The sequence below is a fragment of the Aquila chrysaetos genome, chromosome 12, assembly GCF_900496995.4.
Source record: "Aquila chrysaetos chrysaetos chromosome 12, bAquChr1.4, whole genome shotgun sequence".
In the NCBI taxonomy this organism is placed as follows: domain Eukaryota; kingdom Metazoa; phylum Chordata; class Aves; order Accipitriformes; family Accipitridae; genus Aquila; species Aquila chrysaetos.
In genome coordinates, this window is record NC_044015.1 from 11,226,594 (window position 1) to 11,242,844 (window position 16,251).

The window sequence follows — 16,251 nt, forward strand, 5'->3', positions numbered from 1 at the left end:
GCGCGCGCCGCGAGCCTCGCCTATTCCGCGGGGTGAGCGGAGCAGCTCGTCCGACCCCCGCCCCGCCCCGCCCCGCCCCGGCACTCGCCGGCGTTGCCATGGCGACGCGCAGCCCCCAGCCAGCAGCCGCGTGGCCAGGCCGAGGGGCGGGGCCACGGGCCTTCCCGCCGCCGCGGGGCCCTGAGGGGCGGGGCGCGCGGCCCGGCGGCCGTTAGCGGGCCGTAACTGCCGCCCTGAGGCGGCGGACGGCAGGCCGCAGGCCGGGGAGGCGGCGACTGACAGGCTCCACCGCCGGGCGGGTTTTCTCCCGCCCCCGACGGTGTCTGGGAGCCGGCGGCCGAGGCGAGCGGGTCTCCTTTGCGACCGCGATCGTGACTCTTTCAGAGGAGACTTGAAATGGCCTTCCCGAGTGCTGCAACCTCGGTTGCAGTCGCCCGGGAAAAAGAAGTATAGCGAGGTGTTTCTCACCACCGTTACTAAAGCAGCATCCTGAACAACAACAAAAACTTTTCTATATCCCCGGGTCGCAGTCGGGCATTAAAATTTCCCAGAGGAAAATAAATTAAAAAAATTAAAAAAAAAAAAAGGCAATGGCAATCAGTAATGGTAAGCAGGTAAGTGGGAGAGTCAGCGTTTGCCTCCAGGTGTGTTTTATAAACGATGGAACCCAAGGCAGGATACAGGCCTTCAGCGTTTAAAAAGCAGCGTCTAAGAGGTTGCCAGTTGTAACGTCTATTTTCCTGAGGAATGCCAGCTCATTTGCTGATATATGGCCTTAGGGTTTTTTTCTCTTTGTCTTCTAAAGTGAACATCCAGGAATTATTAATCTGTAAAGATGGGATTTTTTTATTTTTTTTTTTTAGAGATAGGGAGGGAAGAATAGATTGGATGAAGGTAAATTCATAGAAAACCTGAAGCCAAGGATTTATGTTCCAGTCTGCATTCCACAAAGCTGTTTTAACAGACTTTGTATTGAAGCATTTATTATAACTCTCTGGTCCAGAGCTTCAAGAGCTGCAGTTGAGAAAGGGTCAGGAAAGATCTGCATAACTAACCATGGTTATGTTTAATGTTCATAGGACTGAGCTTCAGCCTGTCCATCTTCAGGAATAGCACTTGAAGCTGGGCTAGTTGGTTTTATCTCAAAAATATGGTCGACTGGAATTTACTTCTGTGGCATGGTTATTTAATTGGTTAAGGGCAGTTGCTTATTCAGGAATTGTTTCCTTACGATCTTTCTGTTGAGCAGCCACTGAAACAAGAAAAAACTTTCTGTGTTTTTTCCTTAGCTACTAATCTTTGAGTTTCTCCACTCTCAATTGTGGTCTTATCTTAGGAATTGCTCACAGTTTTAGAGTTTAAATTGGTATTGCTTTATAATTTAATTTCTGGTTAGAGGAGAAAATGCTTTCACTAATACATAAATGCAATTGTAAGTGACCCTGTAATTTGCTTTTTTTCTTGAGATTTTTTCTTTTTTTAACCAATGTTTATATTTAGTTTCCTTAAATCAGGAGCTTTTTGGTGCCCGTGGCACTTCCACTTGAGTGGCAGCTTCCATGTGGAAGAGTTGTCACTCTTGTAATGTAAAAAACAAGTTCACACAGCTCTCCTTTGCATAAAGCTCCAGTAGCAGCTGGATGCTGCATCCTCCCCTGGCTGGGAACAGAAGAAAACTTGGCTTTGTCAGCCTTTCTTCTTCTGCACATCTTTACAAGGAGCCAAGTGGCAGGCCTTCTCTGGGGGGAGAAGAATCAGAACAGTTCCTGCATCAGGAGGGGGAAAAGGAGCTAGGTTAGAGTTAGTAGGAGTACTGAAACTCAGCTGAAAGATGCTGGTCTAGTCTGGCTGGCAGACAAAATACAGTGCTGAGTGCTCTTCAGTGCTCATCAACTCTAGAGACGGGGACAGGGCGGGGGGAAGCGTCAGAGAGGGCTTTGAAAGGATGCGGCCTCTTTATCTAGCACATAGTAGCCATTCCTCCTGCTTCTGTCTGCAGGCATTGATAGCAACTGATGACAAACAGTCTTGGGATAGTGATGGGGAGGTAAATCAATACAAAATATTATGTCTGGTAAATTTAATCTTCAGCTTTTCTACCTCTTTGCCTTCGTATCTTCCCCTGAAGCGCTGTGTGCTTTTCCAGTTATCTGGGAACAATGGCTGTTCATCTCAATTAATAAAAAAGAAATGCTAGAGCAATTGCTCACATGGAAAAATGGTTTTATAAAGCATTTGAATCCTTTTGACTGCTGTAAATTCTGCTCTGTCCTGTTCTTGCTCAGCCATGCTTCTCCATTACACGAGTCAGTTTTCAGTTTCTTGCTGTTTCCTTCTGCTCCCAATGTCTCTCCCTTCAGGCATGCTGCCTCATGGCTCACTTGCCTGTTCCTCTTGTGTACTTCAGGGAAGCATTGAAGTCCCTAACAACAACTCCTGTTGCCCTATTGCTATATATCAACAACCTTCAAGAAAAGCATATTTACCAGTACGTTCTCTATGCTGGAAACCTCAGACTAGCATGTGGAGCAGAGGACCAGGGTGACCTGTTAGCTCTCTAGCACAGCACCTGGCTGTCAAGACTCCTGCGGAACAGATTACCCTTTTGAATGAGTACATTATCCTAACGAATGGGCTGGAATTAGCTATGTAGCATGCGCACATTTTGGACAGCTGGTCTGCCAAGTCACTGTGTCCTAGTGCAATAGTGCTGCTTGAAAATAACCAGCTGGAGTGAACTGTATCAGAAAACTTGATACAGCAGCTGTTTATTATTGCAAACAGATTGAAGCTGTTTCTTAAGTAAATGGCTTATGAAAATAAGCACCTTATTCCCATTTTGTTTGCATTTCCATTTATTTTACAAGGCATCATTCACACAATGATAACAAGGTACTGATCCAAACAATTCTGTAACAATTAAAAAAGTAAACATTTGTTGTGACCATGTACATTGAATTGCACTTTTAATAACAAGCATTACACTTATATTTCCATATTATACTTTATATAATACGTGGATTTGTTACACAAGTACTGGGAGTACCGAATTGTTCTCAGTTAAAAGTCTGATACTGCTATGATGCTGTTTTTTCCTCACTCTTTAGGATTTGCAAACTTGGGACACACGCAGGTAACAAATGCAACTCCAAACCTGGAAAACTTCATTGTAATGGAGTCAGAGCTTTGAAGCTGCTGTTTTCAATGTGCTGAAGTGAATCCCCCTTGAAAGGCAGACACTGAGGGATCTGGATCATGCTTGGTTAGACTCTTTTCTGCATTCATGTGCCATCTTTTCCCAGTTCAGAGAAGCCAGAGGATCATCTTCCACAGGAAAGCAATAGTTCCCAAAGCTTAAGAGAGCTCCTGGCACAGCTTTTGAAGGTGTTAGCAGCAGCAGCGCAAACCCAGGGATTACTGGAAGGAGGGAATTGGGATCTGGAGAAAAATCTGAGAACATCTGCTCTTGTTTGCATTGGTAGTTCCATCCATGTATTATATAAAATACAAAAATAAGAGAAACTGAAAGGAAATTAGTACAGCCCAGGATTCTGGTGGTATCAAATCACAAATGAAATTTATGATACCAAATCCTTTTGATGTATTTATCCCCTTGTGATTCAGCTTCCTATATATTATTCTATATATAAGATATAGTTTTCCAAAGATACATATATATTCCTTTACAGGTTAAATAAAAGCAAGTCCCACTAAATAAGAAAATAAGAGGAAGTAATGTCCTAATTCTCTACCCATATCTTTTTTTTTTCTTTTTCAGGTAAAAATAGCATGAAATACATTCAGTAGCAAAGCAGTTGGAATCCAGGAGAAATGGACAGCCCTGTAATCCTGGAGGATTAACCTGTACGTGTTAAGTCACGATCCTGCAATAAATTATGTAGACTTCTGACCTGGGAAAGATAGGATCTTGATCAATGCTGAGTATTATTTATCCAGTTGCAAATTCTTTGAATTTCCCAAAACCCATCTCTAGATTAGCCCAGTTTTAAAGGCTGCTGTGATGTATACCTAACCTAACCTGAAAGGGCCTAACTCGAGTGCTTCATTGTGTCTCCCTTGTATTACTACTTGGAAGGAGGTAATGGGACAGCTCCCAGTAGCATATTAGCATAATAGACAGAAAAATAATTTAGTTCAAGCCTTTGTGTTTGCAAGAACAATGTGATGCCCGGCACTGTGTATACTCACCGCCCTGGGTATACACAGCATTACAGGTCTAGTGCAGCCAGCTGTTTGCACAACAGCCCATTCCACAGGGTTCAGCTGTAACAGAGGCGTGCTTGTCAGCCAGAACAGTCCCTCAGTCTTGAGAGAAAAACCTCTGCCCTCATCTTCACATTCTGACAATAACATGCACCAAGGTTTTCCCTCGCAGTTGAAAGAAAACCAGCATTATAAGATAAGAGTGTTTCTGTTTTCAATGTCAAAGGTATTTAGGCTTATTAGATTATGCAGAAGTATGCCAGTTATCCCTGAGTCTAGTGGTAAATCAAAATAAGAGGTATAGTTCTCCCACACATACAAGTAGTTTCATTGATTTCACTCCAACTACTTAATAGAAGGAAGGGAACAGCCCTACCTTTATCCTGTGGAGAAAGTGTGACTTATGTAGCTTCCAAGTTTTGATACTTCAGTGCCAGTAAATTCAGATTTTTATTTACTCCTAAATTGCCACATTGAGTCAGCAAGTGACATCGTGACTCTGAAGTCAAGGGGATACTTCAAGCTTTGTCAAGGGGCTGAATACTTGCTGTTCTTGACTTTCTATCTCTTGCTCCCCTTGGAAATGGCTGGTTTTATTTTGAGTTGTTTTTAACACAATGGCACAGATGAAAGTGTCTATCTTAAAAGAAATTTCAAGGGCCAACTAAAAGAAGTCCTTTAAAATGTCTAACAAGGAAAAAAAATTGCTTACCTATCTAAGCAATTTAACTTAGCTGTAGCAAATTATATACTAATTAATGGGCAGGACAAGGATGTGTTTGTCAGGTGGCAGTACTGATTACATGGCTGACTACCTTTCCTGAGACTGGTTTTACTAAGCATTAATGCATATGGACCTCAGGGACTTCGCAGTTTCTTGGATTAACACCACACATGATATTTTCTGTTTCGTTGTTTTTAATTCTCTCCGGGTACATTTAGAATTTGTTAAACTAAGTGAAATAAGTCCTATTACTTTAGAATATTGAGTTTGACTCACAAAGATAATACAAGACTAGTTCACAGATGTACCATGTAACTAAATCAGCCTTGCTTCATTTATCCTGTAAAGTGTTACAATCAAAGTAAAACCAACTTCTTTTCAAAGTGAAAAAAAAGTACTTTTTTTTTTTTTTTCCATATTGGGCATCTCAGGAACAGATTAGAATCCAACAAGTTAAAACAGTTGTACTAAAAATATTCTTTGGAGCTTTGTCCCTAATCAAAGTAAAGGCTTTATTTCAGAACTGTGCATTCTCAATAAAATTAAAAAATAAGATTTAGTTCCACATATATATTTATGAAATTCAAGTTACTTTTAATATGTTTGATGTGGACACATAGTTTAATACTGACTCAGGAAAAAAATACTAATCACTCCAGACTTACGAGCTACGTTAGCTGTTCCAGTGCCACGTGAAAAATAACAGTTTCAGTGAGACTTTGATGATGCTTCCTGCTGAAAAGCTAGAACAACGAGCCAGCTATCCCCGACAGATCAGTTGGTCTGGGATACGTGTGCATGTAGCTCTGTCACATACTGCTGAAAGGGCTAATTAAAACCCAGATTTGTTTTCTCACAGGAAGCTAAGTTTACCAATAGCATGTATAGTCAGCAGGTAGAATTTTAGCTTGCATGGTTTAATCCTGCAGTCTCGCTCCTTTTCTTGTTCCTGAATATAACTATGCTTATTCATCAAGATAATGCCAGAGCTATTTTCTTATTCTTTCAGTAGTTTTGAGAAGACGCAGTTTCCACATAAATATTACTCTTCCAAATGCCACTGCTACAAATGCTACCTTGGATCTACAGATGGAAGGTGAAAATTGTTTACTGCCTTTATGTCATTGCCAAGAGTGATAATGCAGCCACTGCCTTCTGAAACTTTTTTTGCTGATGTAAGCCAGCTTCCATCCTACAAGGTTTTGAAATCATCATGGCTAGCAGGTAGCAAACATGTTTTTGTCACAGAAACTCAACTTCCAAAGTCAGAGAGCTGCTACACTGAGAAAGACGATGTTGCGTCAAAGCCAGTTCCATGAAACATGGTGAGTTTATTTAACAGTTCTTTTCTGATGAACTGGGAAAGTCCCACTCACATGATCCACTTGCACTCATTGGACCCTTTGAGATGATTTAACTCATTACCTTGGCAAAAGACTAACTGGGGGGAAAAAATCCACCCACATCTTCTTTTCTGTTTGTTTTTAATCATCTCCAGTTAAGTGCCATAACAAGGACAAGGGACACGACTGTACAACAGGGAGTTGGAGGGGTGAGATCTTTGAGCAGCAATGAGCTGTTACATTAACTCAGCTGCTCAGGCAATCACAGTCTTACCCTTTTTTTTTTTTTTTTTTATTATTATTACTGCATTGTTCCAGTCAAAGTTTTAAATCCACTTCTAAGTATGATTTAAGATAAATGAAATGAGAAATTCGGACACTTGTCAAACTGTCAGTGTCACTCATCAGCACAGTACTCTCAAATGTAACAATCAGATGTTCGCCAGGTATTCTTAAATGTCACTTCAAATTTATTATGCAGTTCATTTCGAGTGTGAGGCGGAACTGGTAAGTGAATGACTAATGCTAGGTTTTAGACAGTCAAGAGAATGGAAACATTTATGCAAATATTAGCAAGAAAGTGACCAGAGAAAAAGATCTTTGTTAATATTTGCAAAAGAAATTCCTTCAGCTTTCCCCCCCCTTTTTTCTCACTGTATTAATATTTCCAGATAATCACTGTTCTTGCAGGTACATTTTAAAATATTAAAAATTTTTAACCCCTTACTCTTAGAAGGGCGAATTTTGTTGCAGGATAGTTGTGTCAGGATAGTGATTATATTTTGATCTCTACTTCAAACAGCTGACTGCCTTTCAGAATCATTCCTTTGGCACAGGTAACATTAAATTTGTACTACCCTGTTTAAAATAATTCACAATTATGCTTGACAACAAAGCACAAGATGGGTATCATTAAATTTTATTGTACAAAACTCACAAGTTATGGCATTCCTTAGAATTAAAAATAAAAGATCAAAACAGAACTAATGTCCCTGGAACAAGTTTGTAAATGGAACAATTAATACATGACCTTTAGTCCAGCAATGTTATTTACCTGCAAGACCATCTTTAGACATGACAGGTATAATTAAAAAAATATTCCATCAGTTCAAGCAATAGTTTAATTTTCCATGAAATAAGTATTTCTATAAACACTTTATGTTCAGTCAAAACAAATGCTTTTGAATTTTCTTACCTTAAGAGATATAAAAGAACCAGACAGCTTTGGGAATCATCAGAGAAGTCTACCCCACAGGAAAGTCTAGGTTTTGTATTCCACTTGAAAATGTTTGTTTTTATAAAAATAAGTAATAACAACGTAGCATTTTCTAACCACATACTTCTAGCAAACAGATCTTGCTTCTGTGATGTTTTATTCATCAGTGCAGCACAAGCCTTTTGGGTTTTTTATTTGATACCTCATATCTGTGTCAAATTCAGAATTTGAATATAGACCCAGGGAAAGGTTTTCATTACTTCTATTCATAAAACCTACCCTTTATTGCACAGGATTTACAAAAGGTCAAAACTATGCAAGGTCTTCACTCTGCTTCTCAGCAAAAACATCAAATAAATGTTGAACGGTTTTCCCTTTATCCCAGTGGAAGGAATTATTTCTTGGAATTCTTAGTATAAACATGAAATAAAAAAGGGAACTAGATAACTTTATGTTAAATTCCAGTTTGGCTGTAAATAGCCTTTAAACAACAATGCTACAAAGAACTGCACTACTTGCATTTCTGAAGAAAAAAACAATCAAAACTAAGAAATTATCAGGGAAGCTCATAAACAATTGTGCCAAGACAGCACAAGACTATCTTTGCTATGGCCTAAGCTTTACAAAAAGTGCTTCTCTGCAGGACGCAGTCACTGCGATAAACTTCTGAGATGGTCCCAGGGCGTAAGTTATCCTAGACACCCGCACACACACTAGTACTTATTACACTGTGCTTTCTATGAAGAGATTATGCTTCAGTACGTTACATTTTCCATTCTCTGTCTTCCTCCAGAAGAAGAAAAAACCTTCTACGCAAGATAAAAATAATTTTGAATAATTTGTCATGTATTAAAGACCTAGTTTTGAAGTATTTATTTAACATCTAGTCATATAAAATAAAGTGTAAAAGTATGAAGTTATCAGAACGTGGCTTTCAGCAAGGCAGTTTGGGAAGTAAGAATTCAACATAAAACAGGAATTTTTTTTTCCCCCCTTTGAAAAGGGTCACATCAGAATGAATGAAAAACACCGAAGAATTTCACTTCAAGCCTGCACTCCTGCCTTTTGTCCTTTCCCCAAGAGGAGAGACCACTGGAAGAATCCTCCAGGGTTTCAGTTGTGTTGTTCTTTGTGCTCTTGTATCGGGTCTGGCTGGAACTATGTACTGCCCTCTCTGGGTGGCAGGGGTGGCTGAGGCTGCTGCGGTGGCTGCGTGCCTGTGGCCGTTTTGATAGAGTTCAGGGTTTTGCTAAACCAAGAGTTTTTGGCAGCTTGGATTTCATTCATAAGGGCTCCTCTCTGGTGCTCCAGCTCCTAAGAAAGCAGAATAGTCAGAATTGATCAAAAACCAACCAGTTAACAAAAAAGCATCCTCAAACTCAGTCCCTGCAATCCAGCACTTTCCTTGCAACCTCCCAGGCACTGGGGAGAGAAGACAGATTGAAATTGCTGAAACAGCAGAAGATATTTAGATATACAAATAAATCCTCTCTTCTTTTCTTTTTTTTTTTTTTTTTTTTTTAAGACAGAAAATCGTTCTGGAAGTTCACAGATATACAGCGGTACAGGTACATGCTCCCTTTTGGAACAATTTCTTTGCATGATTCAGAATTATTTTGGACTGAGCACAACAAGGTTAAGGAGACTGCCCTGCTGTACTTGGATTCCACATACCTGAATTTTGCACTTGGCTTCCACAAGCTGCAGTTTGGTCTGTGCGAGTTCCAGCTCCATCTCTCTCAGCTGCTTCTTCAGTGCATCCTTCTCATCATCTATTTCTATGCCTTTATTCTCCATGCTTACAGCAGGCAGCTTCAGTGCCCCCTCCTTACTGAAAATCTCACTGCAGTGTTTGCAGGCCATCACTTTACCCTGAAATACCCAGAAAGCTCATTTTTAATCCATGTTACAGGAGTTGCTGTGCTTCCTGGAAGAGCCATTTTTATGTTAGACTGCCTTCCAGTCAGTAATCTCGAACTACCCAATACTGCAGCTTTCATATTTGACATGAAAAGAATTTGAGAAGTTCATGAACAATTTCCAGGGTATATTAACCAGTATAAAAATTCCTAAAATCTACTTAGCATGCTCTGTCTAAGCACAGAGACTTTGCTCCTTGATCAGAATTACTCAAGCCCTCTTGCTACCAAAGCTTTCTAATATTTTGCAGTATTTATGCCAGCACAATTCAGAAGAGTAAATTACACTCTAGGGACTTTTCATCTTCCATAAAAGCACTTGACCAAATTAATACAGATTGTGATATTTTAAAGAATGCCAGGTAGCTTTTCCATATTTCCAGAAGTAAGCGAGCAGCCTGTGCTCACTGCAAGGGCCAATATTGTCCTGTTGGTGCTTGTTTAACATAGGGGATGGCCCTTTTTGCCAGCGATGCCTGACGCAGCAGTGAGGTTCTCGTGCTACCCGGGAAGGTGAACCAGTTGCTCATGGCTGAAGATGTAGCACAGCTGGCGTGGCTCGCACAAACTAAAATGGGATATTGAGCTATTTCAGAAGATTATAGGAATGTCAATCCTAGAATTTTTTTTTTATCAATAACATAAAAACGTCACTAAAAAGCAACAAATCAGGTTCAGCTTGAGTACTAAAGAGACAAGTAGAAGCTATAGCAGAGGGAAAACAATTCTGCCCACTCAGTAGTGACAAAGCAGAGGGATGGAATTATTACCTGATCAGGAAACATTTATCTCTAGTCCAGATGTTCCTGGTAAGGGGGTTTCGAGGAGGGAGATGAACTGCTATGGAAATTCTGGGGATGGCCCAAGCTGTGCCAATTATTTAAACCAACTCTGCTTAAATTACAGAACCCCAAATATAAACACTGTCCAATTTGGCCATTTCCGACCCCTCCACTGTGCACACTGGAGTACTATATGCACTTCAGTTTGAGAGTTCCACCCTGTCTGATATAAGATAAAGAACCGTGAAGGGAAAGAAACCCTTTCATTGTTTACATCTGATGAAAAATGCATGCGGGGCCATCAGTGCAGCTGGGTGAATGCCGCTGCTGTTACATTAAACTTCAATTCACGTTTTGTTCTGTATCCCTGGCATTTAGCAATACTTGCATTAGGAACATCCCATATGTTGAGGCATCATTCTCACCTTCACAACTTCCAGTTCATCTTTACTGGCCGCTTGTTGTTTTTCCAGCCTGGTACTCAGCTGGGAACAAATCTGGAGCAGAAAAAGCAGTCTCTTAGCTAAAGTTTACTGTACTAAAATACAACCTGTGCTTTTTAACAATGATTTTTGTTAGAGCCAACATTTCTTAAATTCTGCCTCACTCAGGTACATGCATTCCCCCTTACCAAATCTGCTGCTGCTGATAATGAGATTGAAAAAAAATCGCAGTATTCAATACAGAACCTGAACGCGGAGACCGGAACATTTTATGGATGAATTGGTTTATAATGTTTATACTGCATTATGTCACAGAGTAAAGAAGCATTCACCCTACAGTACTAAAATTAGCTAAAAGACAGGTTATTCCCGATTCCCTAAATTAGGAGCTATTAGGAAAACCACAAAAAGATTTATGACAAATTACAATGCTTGCTCTCTGAAAGCCTGAAACGTAGTGTATCTTATTGAAAGGGTGAGATCTGCAACTCTGAAAATTCAGCGCTCAGAACAGGCTGAAAGAAGAAACATGAGAACGTGTCTCTAGAACAGTACCTGTTTATACTCTGCAATAATGGCTGTGGTTTTCTTGATCTCAGATTCTGCCTTCTCTAGCTGCTTCCTGAAGACTTCCTTCAGCTAGGAATTGAAGGAGAGAAGTTACACAGCACACTGAAAGAAGTTATCAAAATTGTTCTCTCAAAATTGTTCTCGGATTGTTCTCTCAAAGTCTTGCTGTGTTTACAACAGTCCTACAGCTGCTTCTTACTAAATTCCAGTTCTTCAGACAAGTGTCTGATTTACTCAGAATACAAATACTTACTATGTTCAGTTATAACCAAATGTGTATACTGTGATACAGTGTATCCCCGCTTAGAGAATTCTGTAGGGTAATTCTCTTTCTCTGCATTAAATGGTGGTACAGTGTGGTCCACAGAATACAAAACAAGAGCATTACTATTAATTGGGTTTCACTGATTTTGTTTTTGTTTTTCTGCACACTGTCACAGCAGGTTTGGACAGACAGATTATTTGTTTGTTTGGTGATAGAAAAGGAAGAAGAATCTCTCAGCACTATCACTCTCATCTCCGTAACAGGAGAAAAAAACCTATTCTGGTCTGTGGCGCTGCATTAAAATACAGCTAACTCATTCCTCCACCATTTGGAACCACTAACCTTTGAAAGCCCTCTCAGTAGGAAAAAGGCCTCCACCGCCTTTTTATAGCAAACAGAACGTGGCAACCTCCGTTTTAGAGAGACACAAAGAATTACCGTTTGATTGCTGTAGTCACTGTTGTCAAACGGCTAACATAAAAATCAGGGTATCACTTTTGAAACATACTTTTGTGTGTGTCAGTATTCAGCATGTTAGATACGTAGGATTAAAAGAACTAAGACTGAACATTTCTCAAATGAGTCTGAGGCCAGGTCTAGCCAGCAAAATTCTCCCAACCCTCAACTCTGTTCTGCTGTTGCTTCTAGCTTCAGACAGGAACATTCACAGCTTTATTTCAGTGAACCAGCAGCTGAATCCAGAATGGCCTCTTATAAGGCAACAACTCCTCCAGCTCCTTGTTTAGGTAAATAAAAGAGGCCTGATCATGTCTCCTTAGTTGCGACTGCGCACCGCCAGTGAAAATGATTACTACAGTACTGGGAAGGGGATAAGGTATGGAAAACTGAACATTCAGAACTCAAATAAAGGAAAACACTAAAAAACATACTTTTTTAAAAAAACATTTACCCTGGCACTGTAAATTTTTAATTGTGACTGCATTTTAAAGACAAAATTCTTTCTGCAATTGCAACGCATTCATGCTTCTCTGCATATCCTTTTGCTTGCATTTGCTTGCTAAATGGGAAAAGTTGGAGAATGCCTTACCTGAGCAGTTTCCTCTTCCTGCTTCCGTTTCTCTTCCTCAGTCTCCACTAGCTTCTGTTTGGTCAGGAGAAGTTCCTTGTTCAAAACATCCGCTTTGTCTTCAGCCTAGAATTAGAAACGGTGGTGTAAAACAGATGTTATCTGTGCCAATACAAACGTATTGATATATACATCTCAGAAATACTGCAGATTCAGGTTCTAGTGTTGCCTTTTCCTGCTCTCTGATGGCTCACCTAACCTATTTTTTGTATGAAATTCACTTTTCAAGTAGCTATTTTCGAATTTATTTCACTGTGTTTCAACAACTGTGCAAGAGGACCCTTTTGCCAAATGTTTACCTATGCCCAGATAGCAAGTAAGCATAGATACTATGTCCTAATACAAACAGTGATGTATAGAATGTTGGGAACAATATTAATCTAAGCAGGGGCAGCATGATTTAGCTCCTGCGTAACTTCAGATAACTCATTCCATTTTTGTAACTGTAAGCGGGGAAACCAGATATTGTAGAAAATGTTCAGTGCCTGCACTGAATCTTACAAAGTGTCCGGGCAAAGACAAGTATAAAAGAGACAAAGGGGACCACCAGATAAAATGGTTTGTTTATCAGTGCAAATAAGAATTACCTGGAGAAACTTGATACTGTGTGCGTACTGGAGAATATGAATTTTCTCCTTTCTTTGAAAGGCCAAGCTTATGGTGAAACATACTAGGCATGCTTTGGTTTTGTGAGCATTATCCTCACTGATCACCAGGAGAGAAACATATTTCTCAATGTCTGGATATATTCTGTTGACCTCCCCAGCTGGGAGATGCACACTGCATCACACCACTCCTTCTATTCAGTAACTAGGTGCTAGAACAGGCAAGGGTTGTGGTGAAATAATACTTAGTTTGCTGAAAATACAAGAGGGAAAATGGCATTGTAAACAACAAATAACAGTACAGAACTTGTCTCTCTAAGATGCAGTTTGGTTTTCTACCACTGCTGGTGGTATTCGCTTATCTGTCTGCCACAGTGTTAATTATTAATGAGGGTGTTAGTGGCGACTGTGGGTAGCAGAAGCAGCTCCACCAGGGCCACAACTGAAGACATGGATTGAGGATTCCTGCATTGCTTAGCGTGTATATGACTGTATGGGAGAAAGGAAAACAAGCAGTGAAAGAACGTGAAATTGGTAAGAGTGACATCTTAGAAAAAAAGAACTCAGGGATTACAAGGATTTTTTTGATGAAAGACCTGTTTAAGATATGCTTTGATGGAACTACAGATCTTTCCTCCTTTTATGTGTTCATTCCAGGTTCTCCAAGCAGCTGCAGTGGTGTATGGTATCACGTGTCCTTGCAGATGAGGAGTGCAGTAGCACAAAGTTTTTCTCTCAGTGCCAGTGAACTGAGGTGGGGTGTGGGAAAACTTCATGGAGCCATTCTCGTCTACAGAAAGACTGCTAAAATGCAAGAGAGCAAGGAATGGGACTGGCAAAGGTATGTGCTTGGCAGCCTTGTCACGATATTTGAGAAAACACAAGCACAGGCAGCAGCACACATAAAGCTGCTTTATGTACAGCTATTCCTGGGGAAGATAGAGCACCTCAACACATTGCTTTTTGCCTTCACATGAGATTGCCCACTCCATCATGCCAAGCGCATCTCTGCCTGCGTTTGCTCACCAAGATGGCTCATATTTTTAGAATCACATGGATCCAAATCAGCAGAGCCTAACTGCCAAGGATCTGCCTGAACAGAAATACAAATTGCACAACTGTGGTCAATGATGTTTACAATTCTGAGGGTAGATAAAGAAAGCCAAATAACTACAGGAAATCAAATTGAGAGGCCCTTTCAGGAAAAGATTTTACATTATAAGAGGCACTACAGCCCTCTCTGAGCAAGGCACTAATCAGGAGGTGTGGAGTATGGCTCTCCTGTATTTAGTACCTTAATAATAGCTGTTACGGCATTTATCAATACTACATAAAACACTCCAGAAAAAGGAGGGTTGAATGTGTAGTTCTCTGACAGTCATCTCTGAGATAAAGGGCTCTGAATGCTGCTGCCCTCTACATTGCAGTCTTCACAGGAAACAAAAGCAGTTATCAATGGACACCCAGGAGCCCTTCTAATTTTTGGTGCCATGCCACTTCATTATCACTGAATTTTGTTGGCTGTACTGATCCACATAAAGTGGTAGACATTCTCCAAAGCAACTTGCCTTGAAATTAAGTCTTTTGAGGAGTACGTGATAGCTTTTTCAAGTAAATGTTTGTTCTTTGGTATCTGCCTAAAGGTTATGGCTTACATTTTCTAAAACAATCCACAACAGAGAAGGTACAGTCAGTGTTGGCAAGACACCACTGTGAATGCCTACAGTTGCATGCACATGGAAATCCAGCCTTCTGATTGCAACTAGGAGTGAGGTTGTTAGGAAAATAAAGGCACAAATAATTATATTTTTAATGTTGTGTTCATGCTTTCACTTGAGCACAAAGCAGGGCTTCTAAAATTGGTGTTGCCAAGCCTGAGCTGGACCCATCTCTGTTAGCATTACCTGGTCCAGGTCATTCCGTAAGGCAATTTTGCTTGTTACAAGCTCATGGGCAAGGTCATCGTTCTCCTGCTCCAGACGCATGCTTGCTTCTTGGAGCCTGCGGTTTTCCCTCTGCAGAAAGAAAGGAACAACCAGAAAAGGAAGTTAATCCTTATCAATATTAAAGAGCAATAAGTGAGTATATTGTGTCTGTAAAACACCAAGAAGGCAAGAGTGCACATTAAGACAGGACTGCTGCTCTGGGAAACAACAGTGAATTAAGCCAGCAGTGCAAATGCAGCGATTCCACTTACATCCCAATGGTTATGTTTGTGTCGTGTAAGTGACACACTGATTGTAGGGTTTCTCTGTCAAAAGTAAACACCATCCTCTCCACAAAAGCACTTGGTTTCTGCTTGCTCATCATCAAAAGAAATGAGGCAGATAACATCCCACCCAGCAGCAGTGAACAGGGACCAATTAAGAGATACTTATAATAAAAATGTTTCCAGTTGAAAGTAGAAAGCTGCCCTGCGCCATTTTACAAAATTTTGCCTGCAGGAATCCATAAAAATAGTCCAGTTTCCAGTTGAAAGTAGAAAGCTGCCCTGCGCCATTTTACAAAATTTTGCCTGCAGGAATCCATAAAAATAGTCCATTTTGTAGATGATGTAGTGCCAACTTCCCATCTTCTGTGGGACTGGTGAAGAACAGCATTTAGCAGGGAACTACCTACAGCTCGTATAACCTGCATCACCATTTGTGCACTTTCTCTGTAACTTGTGCCGGTGACAACAGTGCACATTTTCCAGGACACCTGCTGAGAAAAAGTGCCAGATGGAGAGGGGACCTCACTCCCTGAACACAGGCACGGAACCTGTTCGGCAGGCAATACACAGCAACACAAAATGCAGAACTTCGAGACCGCAGGCCCTGGTCCTCGCTGCACTGCACTCCCTACCCCCTCCACACAGGTAGAAATGACTATGTAGAGCACTAACTAGAGAAGGTAAGTACACAGGAGAAGGATGAACAGTAGTAATTCATGTTTTTTAAAAAATCAGTTTCAGTGACTGTTGTAGGGCTGAGAAACAGAATCATATTCAAAAGACATCTGTGGGTCAGTGGACTTCCAGGAGTCCACAGAAAATATACATCTTCATCTTTTGAAGAACACAGCAAGGTGGGAC

At 40.6% G+C, this 16,251-nt stretch overlaps 1 protein-coding gene across 13 annotated transcripts in view; it reads right to left on the reverse strand.

The window, feature by feature from the left end:
- Positions 1-2,837: 2,837 nt before the first annotated feature.
- Positions 2,838-16,251, reverse strand: part of RABGAP1L (RAB GTPase activating protein 1 like) — a 265,221-nt gene continuing 251,807 nt past the window's right edge. For 12 of the 13 annotated variants that reach the window (XM_041127540.1, XM_030034313.2, XM_030034309.2 and 9 more), the window contains 6 exons: positions 15,083-15,193; positions 12,535-12,639; positions 11,207-11,290; positions 10,634-10,705; positions 9,182-9,379; positions 2,838-8,821 (listed from right to left, as the gene is read on the reverse strand). In XM_041127540.1, the coding sequence (XP_040983474.1) occupies positions 8,666-8,821; positions 9,182-9,379; positions 10,634-10,705; positions 11,207-11,290; positions 12,535-12,639; positions 15,083-15,193 (726 nt within the window). In that variant the 3' untranslated portion in view covers positions 2,838-8,665. Of the gene's footprint in view, positions 8,822-9,181; positions 9,380-10,633; positions 10,706-11,206; positions 11,291-12,534; positions 12,640-15,082; positions 15,194-16,251 lie in introns of those variants that run through there. The other variant, XR_005933627.1, reaches the window with a different exon arrangement.